The sequence below is a fragment of the Sitodiplosis mosellana genome, unplaced genomic scaffold (genome assembly GCF_009176505.1).
Source record: "Sitodiplosis mosellana isolate CC-2019 unplaced genomic scaffold, AAFC_SMos_1.0 Smas_scaffold_1, whole genome shotgun sequence".
In the NCBI taxonomy this organism is placed as follows: domain Eukaryota; kingdom Metazoa; phylum Arthropoda; class Insecta; order Diptera; family Cecidomyiidae; genus Sitodiplosis; species Sitodiplosis mosellana.
In genome coordinates this window covers 1,387,547-1,406,630 of record NW_022595244.1, presented here as the reverse complement: position 1 = coordinate 1,406,630, position 19,084 = coordinate 1,387,547, and the positions used below count along the sequence as shown (strand labels likewise).

The 19,084-nt window shown below is 36.1% G+C and overlaps 5 protein-coding genes across 11 annotated transcripts in view; 4 read left to right on the top strand and 1 right to left on the bottom strand.

Moving 5' to 3' along the window:
• Positions 1–474: 474 nt before the first annotated feature.
• LOC129570427 (polypeptide N-acetylgalactosaminyltransferase 35A-like) lies at positions 475–1,707 on the top strand. Its single transcript, XM_055450035.1, has 4 exons — positions 475–594; positions 689–835; positions 974–1,112; positions 1,176–1,707. The coding sequence occupies exons 1-4, from the start codon at positions 542–544 to the stop codon at positions 1,311–1,313; spliced, it is 477 nt and encodes a 158-aa protein (XP_055306010.1). The 5' UTR covers positions 475–541; the 3' UTR covers positions 1,314–1,707.
• Positions 1,708–1,821: 114 nt separating this feature from the next.
• Positions 1,822–3,584, top strand: LOC129570417 (intraflagellar transport protein 52 homolog). Its single transcript, XM_055450026.1, has 5 exons — positions 1,822–2,018; positions 2,151–2,253; positions 2,329–2,443; positions 2,556–3,229; positions 3,292–3,584. Exons 1-5 carry the CDS (start codon positions 1,894–1,896, stop codon positions 3,580–3,582), a joined length of 1,308 nt encoding a protein of 435 aa, XP_055306001.1. The 5' UTR covers positions 1,822–1,893; the 3' UTR covers positions 3,583–3,584.
• Positions 3,585–4,349: 765 nt separating this feature from the next.
• On the top strand, positions 4,350–11,066 carry LOC129570374 (probable ATP-dependent RNA helicase DHX34). 7 transcript variants are annotated; one of them, XM_055449977.1, is made up of 14 exons: positions 4,350–4,436; positions 4,509–4,530; positions 6,117–7,125; positions 7,238–7,810; positions 7,918–8,486; positions 8,585–8,779; positions 8,838–9,275; positions 9,371–9,487; positions 9,575–9,753; positions 9,823–9,933; positions 10,004–10,277; positions 10,376–10,515; positions 10,604–10,725; positions 10,787–11,066. In XM_055449977.1, the coding sequence occupies exons 3-14, from the start codon at positions 6,159–6,161 to the stop codon at positions 10,972–10,974; spliced, it is 3,873 nt and encodes a 1,290-aa protein (XP_055305952.1). In that variant the 5' UTR covers positions 4,350–4,436; positions 4,509–4,530; positions 6,117–6,158; the 3' UTR covers positions 10,975–11,066. The 7 variants fall into 7 exon arrangements, with proteins under 7 accessions (XP_055305952.1, XP_055305927.1, XP_055305976.1 ...); XM_055449952.1 differs by having other exon boundaries at positions 4,509–4,592; XM_055449969.1 differs by having other exon boundaries at positions 4,376–4,436; positions 4,509–4,608.
• LOC129570411 (GPI mannosyltransferase 2-like) lies at positions 4,583–5,968 on the top strand. The gene has a single exon (XM_055450014.1). It carries the CDS (start codon positions 4,583–4,585, stop codon positions 5,966–5,968), a length of 1,386 nt encoding a protein of 461 aa, XP_055305989.1.
• A 256-nt stretch (positions 11,067–11,322) lies between the features above and the next one.
• The window catches only part of LOC129576792 (photoreceptor-specific nuclear receptor-like), an 8,768-nt gene continuing 1,006 nt past the window's right edge, over positions 11,323–19,084 (bottom strand). The window contains exons 2-8 of the mRNA XM_055462502.1: positions 14,313–14,421; positions 14,124–14,175; positions 13,916–14,034; positions 12,088–12,831; positions 11,881–12,006; positions 11,545–11,699; positions 11,323–11,434 (exon numbers count right to left, since the gene is read on the bottom strand). Of these exons, the coding sequence (XP_055318477.1) occupies positions 11,363–11,434; positions 11,545–11,699; positions 11,881–12,006; positions 12,088–12,831; positions 13,916–14,034; positions 14,124–14,175; positions 14,313–14,403 (1,359 nt within the window). The 5' untranslated portion in view covers positions 14,404–14,421 and the 3' untranslated portion in view covers positions 11,323–11,362. The remainder of the gene's footprint in view (positions 11,435–11,544; positions 11,700–11,880; positions 12,007–12,087; positions 12,832–13,915; positions 14,035–14,123; positions 14,176–14,312; positions 14,422–19,084) is intronic.

Genomic DNA, 19,084 nt, shown 5'->3' with positions numbered 1-19,084 from the left:
TTGTATTTACAATTGTATTTACAATTTTACAATAATTGTAAAATTGTTTTTCAATAATGAATGTGACAGTCAAAAAGAAAAAGCGATCGATATCAAAAATATATTCACAATTTATAGGTTTTGTATTTATTTTGACTAAAAATTATTTTATTTCCAACCACTTCTAAACTTCCATGTCATCGGCAAACTCAGATTAAGGACTTACAACTAACGATTTGTCACAAACACAAAAATCAATCTTATCAATCGAACCATTTAATTTTTTCCAAATATGAATTATAATGCTGAAAAGTCTTTTAGACTGGAAGTCATTCATTGAAATTGTCAATGAAACAAAACAACACATCTGAATACATCTGAAACATAAATTGGTTTAAATATTGAGTGTACAATTTTACAATTATTGTAGAATTGTAAATACAATTTTACAACGAATTGTATTTACAATTACAATTACAATTTACAAAAATTGTAACAGTACTGTGCAACAGGCCCCTGGTACTTACAAAATGTGTACCCGCAACTTGCGGTGCCGGGCGAGATGAAGAAAGCAAACAACTTGGAGAAAGCAGTTTATCAACCATGGCATTCGAGGTAAGGCATCAATCGATGTTGTGACGGTAATTGGCTCATTCCGTTGTGTTTTCCATTTTAATTTCTTTTTCAATTCGTGTTTTCTTTGGTTTAGGAAACGTAATTATACCGATAATTACATGATCCGCCTGACGAATAGTAGCCTTTGCTTATCGGCTAGTGGTGAGAAAGACAATGGTTTTTGGAAACGTAACACAAACATCATAATTTCACCGTGCTTACGAGTTAAAAGTCAAGTTTGGTACGTATTCCATCAAATTTTTCTCGTGGATACTTCAAGAAACATCTATTTTTATGAAGAAAATTCTGCGATAAAATCGGGTCAAGCCATAGTCTACATGTATTCTGTGCAGAGTAATAATCAATTCTTTAATTTCAGGTATGAAACCGATAAGCATGCGTTGGTGTTAGGACAAATTCTCTGTTTGGAAGCATCGAGTGCGTCAAGCTCTTCACCGCCAGTCATCAACAAATGCCATGAAATGGGAGGCGACCAAGAATGGAAACATCGTAATACGGTAAATTACCATTGACTTTCATTAAACGATGACATTCGAAATAATTGTCCCTCTTTTTTGCAGAAGCAAACACCAATTTACAATTTGACAGCCGGGACGTGTTTGTTTGTCGAACAACCGAAAGTTGGTGCTATAGTTCAATTAGGTTTATGTTCGAATGATGCAAACAGCAGCTGGGATCTGGTTAAGAAAATATTGTGATTGTAATAATTGGGCTGAGATAATGCATATGCCCACAAACAGCTATTAGAACTAAGATTGAATATTCGATTCTCATGAGCTAGCACAAAGATTTGCAATCTGAATGCAATTCAAAGTATTAAGTCAATGTAATTGTACTATATTTTAACCCTTTCAATTGATATTGAAACTAAATTTCCAAAAAAAAAATCCTGTCCAGAATGTGTGTGGTTGGCCATTCCAAAAATATCTATCCGAAAAATATGTGAAACCTACTCTATCTCCTTTATTGGACAATATTCCATTCTCTTTTTTTAAGAAGAAATATTTTTCAACGCCAATCAAATCAAATCCACTATTTTAGATGAGTTTTTGTAAAATTTCTTTATGAAATAAAATCCATCAAACATTTCAACGAATTGTTTTTATTCCAACTGAAAATATCGACACTAACGTCCCCTACCGTTTCTCAATACTGTCAATAATATTAGCCGCTTACCGTTTCCATGGTGATACTGTTTTGTAAAACAATAATTGAACACGTCGGTTTTGGAGAAAGTCTAGAAGTCTTATTGCGGAAAAGTCTCTAAAAATATTCGAAATGATTGACAAAAACCAAAAAAATAATTTGATCAAATTCAATGTAACGAAAAATGAGATATTTCAGTTGAACGAAAACTACAAAACCGTTCATCGCAAGTTGAAAATGCAATACAGTGTTGAAGTGTAAGTCATTTAGATATTTTTTTTTTTGTTTCTTTCCAAATCGAAATCATTTTTCATCGGATTTTATGGCAGGTTTTTTTTCCATTTCTTTAAATATTTATCACTAATTGGAATACGACGCATATTTTACAGTTACCATAATCAAATTAATAACGAGACATTCAATCAAGTGAAACTGTTTGTACTGGCTGGGACACATGACAAGTTCACGGAAGAAGAGTTCAAACATTTGAAAGTATGTTTACTTAAAAAAATTTTAGGTCATGTTTAATAAGCCCAAGTCTCTCAAATTACTCATTCATCTTTTTAGGAGTACATTGAAAATGGTGGTGCCGTTATGATTTTGCTCGGTGAAGGCGGTGAAAATGAGTTTAATACCAATTTGAATTTTTTGCTTGAAGATTATGGAATGAGCATCAACAACGGTATGTTTACAACATATTTGCCATTAAGGCCGTATTTACCATTTGAAACCTTCATGAATATTCCATTTTTGGACATTCAACATTCTCCTTATGTAATTTTCCGAAATTCTAGATTCTACTGTCCGAGCTCATTATTACAAGTATTTCCATCCGAAAGAGAGTATGGTCGGTGGTGGGATTGTGTGTGCCGCAATGTGCCGTGCGATTCTTGATCAGAATATAACCACCATTCCGTATGATTTTACCGATGAAAAGTTGAAAATTCAGTTTGTTTACCCGTATGGTGCCACACTAAATGTTCGGTCACCAGCAAACATACTCATGACAACCGGCTCGGCTGTTTATCCTTTCAATCGTCCGATTGCTGGCTATTATTGTAACGACAAAAATGGAAAAATTTTGGCAATCGGTTCCGGGTATATGTTTGAAGACAAATACATAACCGAAGAGACGAATATGGCCATCTGGGAATATCTCATCAAGCTTCTTATCGATCCTGCTCAAAAATTCTCCTCATATGACTTTGCTGACATTGATCTCAGTGACAACACCTTAATACCGGACACCGTTTTTATGGCCGAGCAACCGAAAATCTGCTTGCCCGAGTCTATCGACTGTGATCTACCAGCCGATTTCAAAGATATGTTCGATATGAGATTGCATTCAATTAATAATGATCTTCTACCCGAAGTGATTTCATGCTACGAACAACTGAACATTAAATACGAACCGCTGAAACTAATCAAGCCACAATTTGAGATACCACTACCACCACTTCAACTAGCGGTAACTTGTTATCGAGATTCATTTGCAAAGCATAAAATCTAATACCGGTTTGTTTATTGCAGGTCTTTCCACCGGTTTTCAGTGAATTACCACCACCTCAATTGGAACTGTATGACCTGGACGAAGCATTCAGCTCCGATCGTTTGCAGCTCACTCAGTTCACTAACAAGTGCATGTCAGTGGCTGAAAAAAATAAAACACCCCTTGATGAAAAGGAATTGGAGTACTTCATTCTGGAATGTGGCCAAATCTTGAAAGTGGTTAACGAAAATCAAAAAATGACCGCCAAAGAAGTTCTCAATATTATGTGCACACAAATTGCACAGTATAAAAAACTAGATCATGATGATTGATATTCCTTAAAGACAGATTTTTTTTAAAAAAAGTAGTTTCGAACAGTTAGTGGTTAATTCAAAAGAAAAAAATATGACGGAAATTGGTTTCAATATAATAATTGGCGAGAAAGAGCATCATCAAGTGTGTGATGACAGTTATGTTGAATTGAAATAAAATCTCTGAGAATAACGAATCAATTGGCATAAATATTTGTTGAATGAAATATTTGATTGACTTTGATTTTCAATAAATCCAGCATGCTCTGTGGTTCGCTCCAAGCTTCAAATTTTCACTTCAGAGACTGAAGTTCAGTCATGTTATCCTTTGATTGTTTTCTATATGATAACAATAACGAGCCAACTATACATACAATACCTTCATATGTCATATCACGAGGGTCAATGGCCGTAAAAATAATACAAAACAATCTGTTTTTAAAATATTATCGCTTTGTTCCATACCGATAAAATAATCGAAACAGCCATGGTTGAATGAATTTTATTTTTGTTTTAAAAAAAGAAAGAATTTAATAAAAACTTCTAGAAACAACAATTTTATTTATCAATTTATTTCTATGAGTGATGATATGTAATTAGATTTTTTTCCAGTGTAAATTTTTATCCTAAACTTATTTTGGCTCTAAAACAGAAAAAAAAAGTTATTTTGAATTGTAATGTATTTGAATAAATTTTGTGCTTTCAATGAAAACGTTTTTATTCTGTACTAAAATTGGCTCCGTACTAAATTTGTACATGCTCTCTCTCTAAGTGCGTCTAATCCTCTCAAATCAAAAGTGGTTTTAGAAATGTCAGAAGTTACACTTTGTTAGACCGCATCAACAGTGTGTTTACGTTTGCTGACACAAATTCAAGTAAAAAAAAAGCAATTTCTTTTCAAAAATAGAATTTCCACTGTAATTCATCTGTTTGACATATATTTTTAGATATTACTTATTTGCAAAAGATGTGGGTAACTGGTTGATCAACTTGAAAAGCGATAAAGATAAATTCCGGCGAAATGACAGACAGTAAGCTGGTCATCTGGTTAGCGATCCTTTCGCGGGTTTTGATAATCATACTGCAAGCATTTTCGAATTTATTCTTCCCCGATCATAATGCAAAAGTGTTTGTATCTCCACTCTCACCGCCATTAAATGGATCATCCACCTGTCATTCAATAATTGACACAATTTTCGGCGGTTTCAGACGATGGGATGCTGAGTATTTTCTACACATTGCTGAACATGGATACACCTACGAAAATACGCTCGTTTTTTATCCACTGTTCCCGTTTTGTGTGCGATACATAACCAACATTGCCCACACGATTCTCGGCATTGAATGTGAATTCCGTGACTTAAGCCTCGTTGTTGCCGTTGTGCTGAACGTGATTTTCTTTGTAAAAGCCGCTCTAGTTCTTCATCAACTTACCATTGAAACGTTCAACAACTATCGTTTGGCTCGTATCGTGGCGACATTATTCTGTATCAATCCAGCGTCGATTTTCTTCAGCGCTCCATACACGGAGAGTTTGTTCTCTTGGTTAAGCTTCAGCGTTATGCTGCATTGTGCGCGGAATGAAATTCGAGATGCAATTTTGCCACTTGCATTGAGTTCATGGTGTCGATCCAATGAACTTGGTTGTCGATCCAATGGCTTGTTGAATTTCGGCTTCATTTTGTATTATGTAACGCGAGATATTTGGTCCAAGGGAACCACGAATTGGATACATTTTCTCAAGGGATTTATCAAAGTATTATCCTGTGCCATTGTGGCTGGCATTGCATTTGTAATCGTTCAAGCGTACTACTTTTCACCCTATTGTGAAGGCAATCCATTAGAAATGAACGAAGCGGTGCTAAACTATGGGAACAAGAATAATTTCCTTTTAGCTGGACACCAAAAACCGCAGTGGTGCTCATTTGCGGTGCCATTTTCATACTCTTACCTGCAGGCGTACTATTGGAATGTCGGGTTTCTGAAATACTACGAATTTAAACAAATTCCCAATTTTCTACTCGCCGCACCAATTTTAGTCATGATAATATCGCACGCAGTTCGATTTTTAATTGAAAATCCAATAATTGCAAGGCGTCTTGGATTGATTCACACAAAAGAAAACGCAGAAAAATCAAGTCAATTTGTATACGTAATTCATGCACTTGTTCTGAGCATTTTTTGCTTACTCTTCGTTCATATTCAAGTGTCGACACGAATGCTAGCCTCATCATCACCGTACATTTACTGGATATGCGCGCAGCACTTCCAGAAAGAGCATCATCAAAATTCATTCAAAGCATTTCTACAGCCCAAATCGCACAGCACCAAATTCATCAAGGCTTGGTTCCTCGGCTATTTTGTTATTGGAACCGTTTTATTTAGTAATTTTTTGCCATGGACTTAAGATTCTCTTTTTATTAAACCAAAGTTAGGTACAACTGAATGATGTAGCCCGTCGAAGTATTTATGCAATAAATTAGATTTAAGCCATGCTAAATACGTTGATGTTTGTTTTTACTTTAATAAAAATAGTTTTGTTTCTGTGCTTTCAGAATGGTTAGAAAAGACGATGAGTGATTGAAATCAAAGGCAACATGAGCGATAAGAAACATAAACACAAATCGAAGGAAAAGAAGAACGATAGAGATCCTGATCGACATCGGAAGAGAAAACGAAGTCGCGAACGCCGAAGCAAGAGCAAAAGTAGAAGCAGAGATAGACGAACGGAGCAAGAGAGGAGCGATGACGATTTTCGAAATCAAAATCAAGAACGAAACAGAGACAGAAACAGACATCGAGATGAATATCAAATTATGAGTGGAGAGAAAATCCGTCGTCATACTGAAGCCAAAGATGAAAGTAGGCAAAGGTACAGAGAAAGAACCATAAGCCGAAGTAGATCGAAAAGCAGGGATAGATCAAGAGACTATGGTCATAGCAGCACTTACAAATCACCGCACTCCTACGGTCATGACAGAGATCGTTCTACACGACGAGAATATCGTTCAACTAGCTCATCTCCACCTCCCGAACGACACAATGATGAGAAAGACGTCACGAATTTGGTGTATTTTTCATTTTTGGACTTCAAATCTGAATTGACAAAGGTTTTAACTGGATACACAGTGCGTGATAAGCTTGTGAACGACGTTGAGGACTTTTGGATGTTTCTCAACAAATACGAAACGACGCTTCGAAATGTGGGAAAAACCATTTTGCCTGAACCAATTGACGATATGCCCGATGACAAAAATAGTGATACAGCAAGTGAGCCAAAGCCAACTAATCCAGCAAACGCTGAAAGGTTGAAATTTTCAATTCCATTCGATAATCTCTACGCACGATTGTCTTCATACGATCGGATACACAAACTATCCGAGAAGAAAGTGAAACAATTCCTACGAATAATTCTTCAGTATTTGGACTTTCTACAACACGATAAACTGATGAAAATAAAGAAGCTGCAGAAAATGCAAGCAGAATTGCCAGTTGCGCGTTATAGAGAAGAGATCATTGCTGCCGTTGCACGAGAACAAGTGGTTTTGGTGGCTGGGGACACAGGTAAGTTTACAACCTATTTGCCATTAAGGCCGTATTTACCTTTTGAAACCTTCATTAATATTCCATTTTTGTACATTCAACATTCCTCTTGTGCCATTTCTCAAAATTCTAGGCTGTGGTAAATCAACGCAAATTCCACAATATTTACGACACGCTGGCTATGAAAGTATTTGCTGCACTCAACCGAGGCGAATTGCTTGCATCTCCCTTTCCAAACGAGTGGCTCATGAAATGCTGTGTGAAGACACGAATGAAGTTGGCTACCAAATCCGATTTGAACGCAGTAAAAACAAAGATACAAAAATCATTTTCATGACGGAAGGGTTATTGTTGCGTCAATTAGCTACGGAGGCAGCACTCTCGCAATTCGATGTAATTGTGTTGGACGAAGTCCATGAAAGACATTTACACGGTGATTTTCTGCTCGGGATCACAAAGTGTTTGCTCAAGGCAAGACCTGAACTCAAGCTAGTGCTGATGTCGGCAACAATCAATGTGAAATTATTCGCGGACTATTTCGTTGAAGAGAAGGTTCATGTGATTGAAGTTCCGGGTCGTTTGTTTCCCATAAAATTGCACTACAGGCCGCCTATTGAAGATATCGGCGGTCGACAGAGTAAGGCTGATCGACTTAGCCCGGAACCATATATTCAAATCATGCAGATGATCGACAGCAAATATCCAAGTATGTTCGAAACTCAACATCTTTAACTAATTTTTTTCTCTCCAATTAAATTGGAAATTCTTTTTATATTTATTCTCATCTTCTCATGCACTTGATTTTCATTCCAGAAACGGAAAAGGGGGATCTGCTCATTTTCATGAGTGGCCTGAATGAAATAACAACAATTTGCGATGCTGCTACGGAATATGCAGAGAAAAATAAAAATTGGATCATCCTTCCATTGCACAGCAGCTTATCAATAGCTGATCAAGACAAAGTGTTTGACTATCCACCTGACGGCATCCGAAAATGTATTGTATCCACGAATATTGCCGAAACATCGGTTACCATCGATGGTGTACGATTCGTGGTCGACTCGGGAAAAATGAAAGAGATGAGCTATGATCTTCAGACGAAAATGCAACGACTGAAGGAGTTTTGGATATCAAAAGCATCGGCCAAGCAACGAATGGGTCGAGCTGGCCGAACAGGCCCAGGCATTTGTTATCGTTTGTATGCTGAAAAAACATATAACGAGCTGGAAGAATATTCACAGGCTGAAATTCATCGGGTACCATTAGAATCGTTGCTACTTCAAATGATATCAATGGGTCTGCCAGACGCTCGACTGTTTCCATTCATTGAGCCACCGGCAGCAGATTCCATTGAAAATGGATTGCTTTCGCTGAAGAAACATGTAAGTGATAGAAATTTGAAAATTATTCATCATACGATAGTAGAATTGCTTCAGTGATGCAAAAATTATTAAATTTGGTTAAACTTATCTGCTTCTAGGATGCTCTAACCGCCAATGAAAAAATCACGGCACTTGGTCGGGCTCTGTCGAGACTACCTGTTGAAATGTCAATTGGGAAAATGCTTTTGATGGGCTGTGTATTCCAACAAGTGCAACCGGTGCTCACACTTGCCGCTGCTCTGAGCGTTCAAACACCATTCACCAATCGAGCATATCGAGATCATGAATGTGAAGTATGGTTTGCCTTAATTCATTTGAAAATAGAAATAAAACTCAAACACTTCGTTACAGACAGCCCGTAAAGACTTGGAATCGGATCATGGTGATCCAATAACAGTTTTGAACGCTTATAGGGAATGGCTTGAGCTGAAAAGAGGCCAATTTAATCGCAAAAATGAGAGTACAAAGCAGTGGTGTCGGCGACGAGGTTTAGAAGAGCAACGTTTCTATGAGATCACCAAATTGCGAAGACAATTCGAAGATTTGCTGAAAGATAGTGGATTATTGAGCATTGAAAACGATGGCGAAATGAGTGCCAGTGAAAGAATCATACGAAAAGGTGAACTTCGACAGCTAAAACAAATGCGACGTGAGCACAAAATCGAGGCACCAAAGAGACGTAAATTGAAAATGAATCAGTATACGATTGAAAATGAAGATGAGGATGATGGTTCGGTCGATATACGTGATGTTGACTTTCGTCTTTCGAACGACGCTTCGAAAATTGATGTGAGTAAAAAGCTGTGGATGAAATTTCTCTGAAAAAATTCGTTTTGTACGACTGTTTTTTAAATATTATTTTCAATATTCCACACGATAACTAGGCTCTAGTAAGTGGTGCGATTGCGTGTAGCTACCGAGACTTGATAACTTTGAAATTGATTTTAATCAGTGGCTTGTATCCACAAGTGGCCATTCCCGATGAATACAATCATATGAAGGTTGGTTGAGTACAACAATTTTTATAATTTTATGTAGTAAATTCATTTTTCTTTATAAATCTTTCCTAATTTTTATTTTTTCACTAGGCTCCTGGTCAACAATTCTATCACACCGTGGCAAAACCGTTTACATCACTCCATCCAATGAGCTATTTTGCCAACAATCCACAAATCTTGCAACTAACACAACCAGAGATTGCTGATCCGTTTGGGACTTATCGCACTAAGCTACCGTTAAGTTCAAAGCATCAGTTACTTTGTTATTTGTAAGTTATTTTTTCTGCTGGTTTTGTTCGATGAAATGCCTTATTTAAATCGATTGATTTACTTTATAGGTCGTTGTTGGAAACAGTAAAACCATATTTGATGAATACTTTACGGATGCCCGCTGCACAAACCCTTCTCCTGTTTGCTCATAGCATTGATACGAATTCCACATTTTCCAAGTAAAATTTCAAATTTAATCAAATTTCATGATTAAGAGAAAAAAATAAGAACAAACAATGAAATCTGCAGGATAATTTGTGATTCATGGCTATGTTTGGACTTCCCCCAACCAGAATCTGGCCAAAGTCTGCTGTACAAAGCATCGAATTTGCGTCGAACATGGAATAAATTGCTAGCAAACAAATTAGAATCGTTGACTAAAAGCGTCGAATCGGAATTGGCAAGCGACAAACGCGAAGCAGACACAAAAATATTGGAAAATGAATTATGGTCGAATTTAGCCGCTTACATGAATAGTGAAATTTTGTATACACTCAAACGACTTCTGCCCGCTGATTTGAAGGTAAGTCTTCCTAACGTGTGATATTTAGGACATAAGATAGTAAAAAATAAGAGAGGGAGATCGTATTAACTCGGGAAATAAATAAACTTCATTTTCAGACATTGTACGTTGGACCAACGGACGATTACAATGAGCTGCTGTCGCAATTCAATCCAAATCCATTTGCCGAAGAGTTCGAATGTACACCAAACGATGTGAAAGGAGGCATTTATATCACGGAAAATATTTTATATGCTTCGTAAGTATCACACACACTATCGATCACACATCATTAAAGCTTATGTGGATTTCAATATGAAACTTTTTATTTTTGTGCATTAATTTAGTGTTCGAGAGACAGATTGGAGCCTTGAAATAGCTGATATGATTGTAATGACCGAGTGGAAATGTCCAAATTGTGAATTTAGCTTTAATATGACGGGAATTCAAAAACTACAGCACATGAATGGTATGGCATTGACGAGACATTGAGTAAAAAGCAAAAAAAAATGAAAATATTTTTCTTTCAGTATGTAAGTCGCAGCCCAAAAGTGATGATTCAAGCAAACAAGGTGAAGTGGTTGAGCAAAAAATGAATGACCGCCCACAGAGCAGCAACACCAAACTATTTAATTGTCCAAATTGTAAAAAAGATCTCTATTTAACATCCATCGAAACATTGAAGCATCGAAAATCGTGTCAAAAGCAATCTGAATAGGCGTACTGATGAATTTTTCATCGAAATTTCTATATCAAGTTGTGAATAAAAGTGTAATTCCTAGAATAAATAAGAAATTTCCCAGAGAAAAATCAGCGATGAATATTTGATGGTCAATTTTTTCGAGCAGGTTTTATCCGATATCATCGTATTAAAACGAAAATGCATCAATTTTGCGATACCGATTGTAAAAAGAACATTTATTAAAGATTCAATGAAAATTTGGTCGAAACGGTAATTTCACATAAAATCGTGTCGATAATCACCTGAACTAAAAATGCTAAAATGTGTTTATACAAAGTACGAAATAAATAACTTGAACAAAATTGCAAATTTTATAGGGTGAAAGATGCATGATTGTGAGCGTGGAATACATTGTAATCAAAAACTAATTCCGTATCAATTCGCCTAAAAGTTTCTCTATAGCCACTTCGCCGACCGTTTTCTTGAACAGTAATTCCTAAGAGATAAGAGACAAAAATTTATTCATTAATAGGATATCCGACGGCGTTGGCTGGAAAATCGGTGGAAAAAGAGGTGGAAAAACTACATCAATTTTGCGATACCGACCTGAATAACCTTTCGATCGGCCGCTGCTCGTATGTATGGCAGTGTTAATAAAATATGGCCCATGCGAGTTGCACCGCCACTCGACTCGGCGAGCAATTTCAACGATTCGTCTTGAAGAATGGCAATTTCATAGGTAGACGTTAAGCCAACACAGTCTAGAAATCGATATTAATAGTTAAAATGTATTTGTTACAAAGTAAATATTTTCCACAATCAAAAAGTCAGAAAATACGCGACAGTGGGAGCGACAAGCGTGAAAACAAGCTCCGCCCACTGTGTTATATCTTCATGAACGGGTAGCAATCGTAGTACTATAAGCACATGCAATGCACTCACCCGGTCGAAATAGTATGAGCGTTTTCAAGCATGATACTTCGGTGTGGTTCAGTCGCAACAGCAAAATCTGATGAATGACTTTGTATAATTTATGAATTGCCATTTCGTTTGATGGAATCACCAAATCTAAACGAAATCATTCAAATCCAATTTAAACCGTATACAATGGCGATGGTCATAGTGAAATGAAAATATGAAAAAACTCACTTTCAATGGGCAATCCATACTGTGCTGACATTATGATGAATAATTCAGCCCAACTCTCTTCGAGCAGAAGATTTTGGTCGTTGTTATTGAGTTGGTTGAACGATGGAATGGATTTTGTCCAACGCACAGCTAGAAATAGTAGTTTGGCCGCCGATTCAAAAACGATTTCCTGGCTGGTTGGTGTTCCTGCCGCCGATGATGTGGCCGCCGGCAGTTGCATGGTCAAAATCTCCTCAGAACTACTAACCTCGTCCTCCTTTCCATTTATATCTTTTGTTATTTTGGTGGGCAACGACAGAAAGGGCAATGTAAATGGGCTCGGTCGCCGTGGACTCAATTCAGATTCACTTTTCGATGAATGCGGCGAGATGTAACGACTCAAATACGGATTCAATTCCAAAGCAGATTTTGTTGGTAATGTTGAATTTGCCGCAATTAACGGTGGTGGTGGAGGCGGCGGGAATAGCCCACCATTCGATGCGGCAAAATGCAACGAGTCGATGACATTCGATTGAAACGAACTCAATTGGGGATAGTGTCGTGGCAATTGAGATTCTAATGTTGTAAACGCCGATGACATGTGTAACGGCATCGGTAGCAATAATCCATTATTGTGATACTGATGATGTGTGAATGGTATGTGTTGCGTTGGTGAAAATGCTCGATGAGCCGCTGCTGCTGCTAATCCACCGGCTAAATGCGAGTTGGGTAGACAGGATCTCGGAGATCGTTCATGCTGTACCGCTGATTTATTTATTCAAAAAAATAAACGAAACACATTATTATCCACGATTTTGCCGATTCTTGAATAAACAAATTTTTCCGCCCTTCAATTTTCTAATGTAAATAAATCAACAATTAAACTATTTTCTCGATGAATAACATCATTTTCAATAGATAAAGTTACCCGAAGACGCCATCAATGGGATTGTGGTTGTATTTGGCAAGTGTAAATGACTCGTATCGTAAATTTGAGACACTCACCGAAAATGAAAAGTATAAACGGACATGAAATGTCACCCGACAACTATTAAAAGCGCATGTTTGCACTTGTCGAATTGATGCGGGGAAAAAGACAGACCTTCTGAACATGAAGCGTTCAATCGGTTGAACACACTTTTGCTCTTAACTATTTATTGTGTCACCACAAAGTGTTCGTGTCAGCGTTTACAACAACAACCACCGAATTTGTAACAAAACAGAAAAAGATGAAGTGCCAGCCAAATATCTGACGCATAAGCCACTACAACCGCGCCGAAATCATCGAATGACGCACGTGAACCTCAACATCTGAGTAAATAACAGCGCTCCAGAAGTGCACAATCATTGTTGAACGTTTTTCGAGTTTATTTTCCTGCTCTCTTGGTTTCGAGCCGCTTCTTTTTTTTCTTCCTTCTCGATTCAGTTGTCGAAGTGATAATTGGAGGGTGACACAGTCAATATTGACAAAATACAATCAATTAGGGATGATGATGACAGATACAAAAAAAAAATTCGAGTGAGAGAGCGAGAGTGAAAAGCTGGCGAAAGTTTCCCTCTTTTACTGTGGTTTGGTGAATGTATCATAACCACATGAATGCATTTGCCAGTTTTCATGCCCGCAACATATTTTGATGTTCCTTTGGAGCGACATTTTAAACGGCAACTGTATTGAACTTTTGATTTCGGAAGTGTTTCGTGCCATGAACATGACACAAAAGTGTTTTAACACCAAATCGACACGAAAAATGTGTTAAGAAACAAATCCGTGAGATTTTTCTGCCTTTTTTCTGGGTTTCAATATCAAGCAACGAAACTACTTTTGAATGTAAAGAAGATATCATTTTACCTTCAGGTCTCATGTTTACCGATAGACACTTTGCGAAACGACAGGCTTGGCATTGGTTGCGTCGTGATACATCCACTACACATTTTCCCCCTTCTTTGCAAGTATACTCCAAATTTCTGCTGAAATTGAATCAAACCAAACGAAATCGTTGATATTATTCAAAAATAAACAGAAAACTGATTGCTTTGAATGATGTGTTTGTACTGACCGTCGGATGCTACGCTTAAAAAATCCACGGCAACCGTCGCAAGATGGAACACCTAAACGATAGTATTCATTTGATGATTACTCATTACAATATTTTCATTGACAAGACAAGATTTAAGCCATTACATTTACAACAACGCGATTTACGCCAATAAAATTGCTTTATAATTTCAATCATTTATTTTCTCACCATAGTGTTTACCAGAAGCACGATCGCCACAAACTTTACAATGACTGCTGATGCCATGAAGGGCACCTCCTCGCGATTTCTGCTCCGACATCGTTGCTCCACGGATTATCTACATTTTTGAAGTTCATACATCATATTAGTAATATAATATTAGTCAGTCTTAGGTCTATTTATTACAACATTCTTCTGAATTCTCTTTCAACCCATCATTTTTCGTCGATTTTTGGATAGCAAAAATGTGTCATCTTCATGAAGAAATATTAATCATATATATTGCGTCAATACAGTTAATGTTTTTCCGATTTAAAACTGAATAATAAAAAAGCAGCTGCAATTTCACAGAAAAAAATCGCTGAATCATTCAATGCGACAATGTACAATTAATTTCGTATATGCAAATTTTTTTCTCGTAATCAAAACCAACTCAATTGCATTTTGTCTATCATCAAACTTTTGAAAAAAAAATAATTACATACTTCATGAAATGTATTCAAATTTTCAGAACAATTTGTGAATAGCATAGATTGAGAATTAGAAAATGACTGTTTGAAAAATGAAAGGATTTCAATTGTTCGGTTCCTTCTAGATTCGAAAAATGAAGCCGACACAATTTTATGTGTAAATTATAGCACATGTTTCATTTACGCTGTCTATTAACGTTATATTCTTGCCATTTTCCCGCACAACTATGTATTCAACTCCTAATAGCCACCTTTCGACAAATATTCGCGCATTGATTGCATATCAGCTAATAATGGTGTTGATATCGAAATCGTTTAGAAGCTAATGTCTAGCGTTGATATCAAAATTAGTTCACTGCAAACAATGTCCAATCGAAATTTGCAATTACACAAACTAAAGTTATAATTGCTTTTAATTGGCCTAATGACCAGTTGCAGGTTTACTTCGGAAACTTCCATTATACGGATTCCGTATTGGATTCGCTGAACTCATTTTCCATTTTCAACATTTTTATTAAATTGTTCAACGAAAAATTCATTTAGCTTCAATAGCAATAACAATGCACCCTGACTCGCCCGCACATCGCCATAGATTTTATGTGCTTGTGTCTTTTTAATATCTAATTTTTTCTAGTGGATTCTAAAATTATACTATTTAAAAGGTTATTTAGCCAAATTAATGGTTTATCGTTCAATATTTGCTAAATGGGTTAAGTTTTCAGCGAAAAACTTTTCACATCGTCACGTGAGTGGTTGATTTTTCTTGGAATGTAGGGCATATATTTAACAGCAATAATAGACGCTGATTTTATTTTAAAGACGCTCGCTCTAAATGGGTTTCTGTGAAAACTTTGCGGCGGAAAATAAATGAGAATTTCTTGTGAATATTTTTCATGGTAAGAAGCAATGCCTTTTGGAAATCATAACCGATTGATTATGCATGTATGGTTTATGGTTCATACATGAAGAGTAAGAATAGATTGAAGACTAAAATATACATAATAAACGTTTAATAAATCGACGTTTATCTTCCAAGTCATTCTTGTTGATAATTTGCTTTCAGAAACGTTTTTCTACACAACGGTTCGAACAATGAACTGACGCAAATCGTGTGCGCGACATACATCTTCAATGGCTGGCATTAATTCAAAAGTTTTGTAGAACGCGTTTTCCGATTAGAAATCGAGCGGCGCGAGCGTGTATCGACTTCAATTCAATACCAATTACAAGTACATATGCAATAGTTTATGTTATTTACATCAACAAATTATGGTGCGTGTATTGTGTCAATGGTGAGATTTAGAACATATGTCATATGTCAAATGGTCACTTGTCTCCGACTTTGTTTATGAAATGTTATTACTTTTTCCATCGACAATATTTACATTACGTTGTGGTTTTGATTCGGACAATGTGAGTAGGGCTGTTGTAAATAATTGATAAGCGTACAATCGTTTCGAAGCCAATGAAATGGAGTCGATGTACGTACGGGGTCAGCCAAATGAGGCACGCGAACACAAAGTTAATATTCATTATGAGTCGAACGAAAGATTGCGGCCTTTTGGGGTGAACTACGATACCGATCGTTTCCATACCTCAATACGTCGTTTTCGATACACAAATCGAATGCGATGGATCGAGATTGACATAACAATTAAAATGTTATAAAACTACTTGTTTTCATTTGCTACGTTTTTTATGGTTTATTTGAGTACAATGTGACTAGGTGTATTGGATATATAAATACCATACATTTAACATTGTTATATACATAATCAAAGCGTCAATTGGCGGCGTAGAAAAAGCGCAAAATACACCTCACAAGTTTTTAACTTTCTGAACGAATGGAATTTTTCACTTGAGAAAATTTGAAATTATGTTCCTACGTAAGGAAAACTGAATTTCAATCTCTTTATGGAGCAAGTGTTGATGATTGAAAACATTTCAAGCAGACACCTCATTTGGTTGAATTAAATTGATTTGAGAGCTAGACCAAAATTGATTGAAGCTAATAAAAAGCGGTTCTACCCATTCGTGCGTAACAAATTTTCATCTGAGCTACTTTAAAATCTTCTAAAGAGTCAATATTGATTGGCAATCAATCATCGAAACTATCGACGAAATGTGTTCAATATGCAAATATCGTACATTCGACAGACAAACTCTATTCACAATCAATTGCCTGTAATCAAGAAACAAGCGTCAACTCTCCCCCGAGCATTTCAGACTGTTGCACATAGGAAAAGTTAACAGAAAAGGGTCCTTTGTTTTATGAAACTTGACGCGACAATAAGCCAAAACAACAACACAGGAGGGATAAAAAAAACACATCGAATCGGTATTGCCCACTTGAAGCATACAGTCGTAACAAACTATAGTATGAACAAATTATAAATTAATTTGGTTCGATATGATAAACAGGCAAGTGGACGGAAAAGTCAAAAAGACACCACAGCAAAGCGAGTTGACATACAATAGCCGACAGGAAGAAAATGTTAGCACAGAAACGACAGAGAGAGGGTGAGATTCGAGAGAATAGTAAATGTACGATAAACGGTAACGTGTGTATAACGATAAAACGGAAGTGCCATATAAATCGCATGATTTGAACCGCAATTATCATCAATATCGACATAATTATGGGCATAACATTTTGTTCATTTTTTTCTCCGTTCAAAGTACACATTTGAAAAAGTGCACGTGCAACAAATTATCTCTTCACTGATTTGAGCAGAAAAAAAAGCGTTTGGTCGTGCGAAGCCAATCATATATCAATTTTGTGGATTGCAGTATTTTTTTTACAATTTTTAGGATAGATTTTCATCACTTCTAAATGATTAGAAGTTTTTGCATCTTTTATTGTAAATTTTTCAACATGATTGAATTGATTACACGATTGATAATGATATCAATAATACTTGGATGAAGGAAATATTTGGAAAACAAGTGTCGGATCTCGAATAGTTTACTATACTGTATACGGTAAATTTCTTTGGCAACCAAACTGCACATGAATACGCACTTTTAGACAACTAAAAATCCAATTGGAATCATGAAATAGTAGTAGAAACTTCTTGTATGCAACACAGTTTAAAATACGACGGAAATGAAAAAAAATATTACGGGATCTTAATTATAATAAAAAGTAAATCAATGTGTATTCTAAAAAAAATTATCAAATTGTAAGCATTTCATTCTTATTTATGTAAGAATGCTACTTTAAAATTCCAATTTAGGTACCATTGTGCAAAATTCATCGAGAATTTAACCCATTTTCTACCAGCGTTCGATTTTTCGAACAAAGACCATCCCTATTTATATCTCGACCTAGAGAGAGAATAACAGACATATACTCAAAAAGCAAGTGTTGAACATTATTTTTCAAAATGTGTAAGTCCTCTGGGCCTATGTTCAGGAGGTACTTAGGGAAGCCCAGGGTGGATTTGGAGATAATAAAGAATCCCGGGCTAATGACCAATGTTCGAAAAATCGAACAAAAATTTTCCGGGGAATTTCTGGAAAACTACAAGACGAATATTCCATCTGACATTTTTTTCATTTTTTCATGCCAAAATAACTCTAAATAGACTTATAGTTAATATTTTTAACTAAAGCATAACGGTTTTTGATTGATCAGTTTGTGAGCCTACAAAAATATGGCTTTCCGGAAAAACTGCAAACAAAAATTTTTCATATGACAGTTTTTTCGGAGTTTCCAGGGGAAAATTATGCTAGATAGACTATTGGTTACTCATTTCGAACCCACTTTGCACCTCGGTAGAAAATGGGTTAATTTAAATATTGAAACATTTAGATAACATAATCCGTAGGTGAGATTGGGAGTTTTTTTTTGAAAAAGTGGAGTATGTTTCGCTTGTGATTTTTGTCAATTTTCATTTTAATGACAAGAAATATCGAATTAGTGTCTGCGCAAAAATTGTTGATATTGTCAAACTGTACAAGTTTGCAAAAAACAATTACCGTATATCAAGAATTGCTCACCGCTTGAAACCTTACTCTAAGGAAAAGGTATGCAAATATTCATCAAAATTGTTTTGAATAACAACAAATTGGATAAGACCAGTATAGATTCCATCCAATACATAAGACACTCTTATTCACAGTACAACAATTTTTTGGTGATGTTTGCACACATTGGGGGTTTGAATGCACGATGGTAGAGGACCTCAAAACAAACACTTCTGCATCATTAGTTTGTCAGGGAGACGTATTATAAGAAAGTTATTGTATTTGGCGAATTTTGAGTAAGCCTTTGAATAAAATAGGTCTGAAACATTAGATTTTGTTAGA

Bases quoted from the DNA above. Each gene is read 5' to 3' on its own strand.
- LOC129570427 (XM_055450035.1), top strand. From the start codon at position 542: ATGAAGAAAGCAAACAACTTGGAGAAAGCAGTTTATCAACCATGGCAT. The intron at 595-688 runs GTAAGGCATCAA...TCTTTGGTTTAG, and splicing joins TATCAACCATGGCATTCGAG to GAAACGTAATTATACCGATA. The intron at 1,113-1,175 runs GTAAATTACCAT...TCTTTTTTGCAG, and splicing joins AATGGAAACATCGTAATACG to AAGCAAACACCAATTTACAA.
- LOC129570417 (XM_055450026.1), top strand. From the start codon at position 1,894: ATGATTGACAAAAACCAAAAAAATAATTTGATCAAATTCAATGTAACG. The intron at 2,019-2,150 runs GTAAGTCATTTA...CATATTTTACAG, and splicing joins ATGCAATACAGTGTTGAAGT to TTACCATAATCAAATTAATA. The intron at 2,444-2,555 runs GTATGTTTACAA...CCGAAATTCTAG, and splicing joins TGGAATGAGCATCAACAACG to ATTCTACTGTCCGAGCTCAT.
- LOC129570411 (XM_055450014.1), top strand. From the start codon at position 4,583: ATGACAGACAGTAAGCTGGTCATCTGGTTAGCGATCCTTTCGCGGGTT.
- LOC129570374 (XM_055450001.1), top strand. From the start codon at position 6,159: ATGAGCGATAAGAAACATAAACACAAATCGAAGGAAAAGAAGAACGAT. The intron at 9,276-9,370 runs GTGAGTAAAAAG...CACGATAACTAG, and splicing joins ACGACGCTTCGAAAATTGAT to GCTCTAGTAAGTGGTGCGAT. The intron at 9,934-10,003 runs GTAAAATTTCAA...TGAAATCTGCAG, and splicing joins ACGAATTCCACATTTTCCAA to GATAATTTGTGATTCATGGC.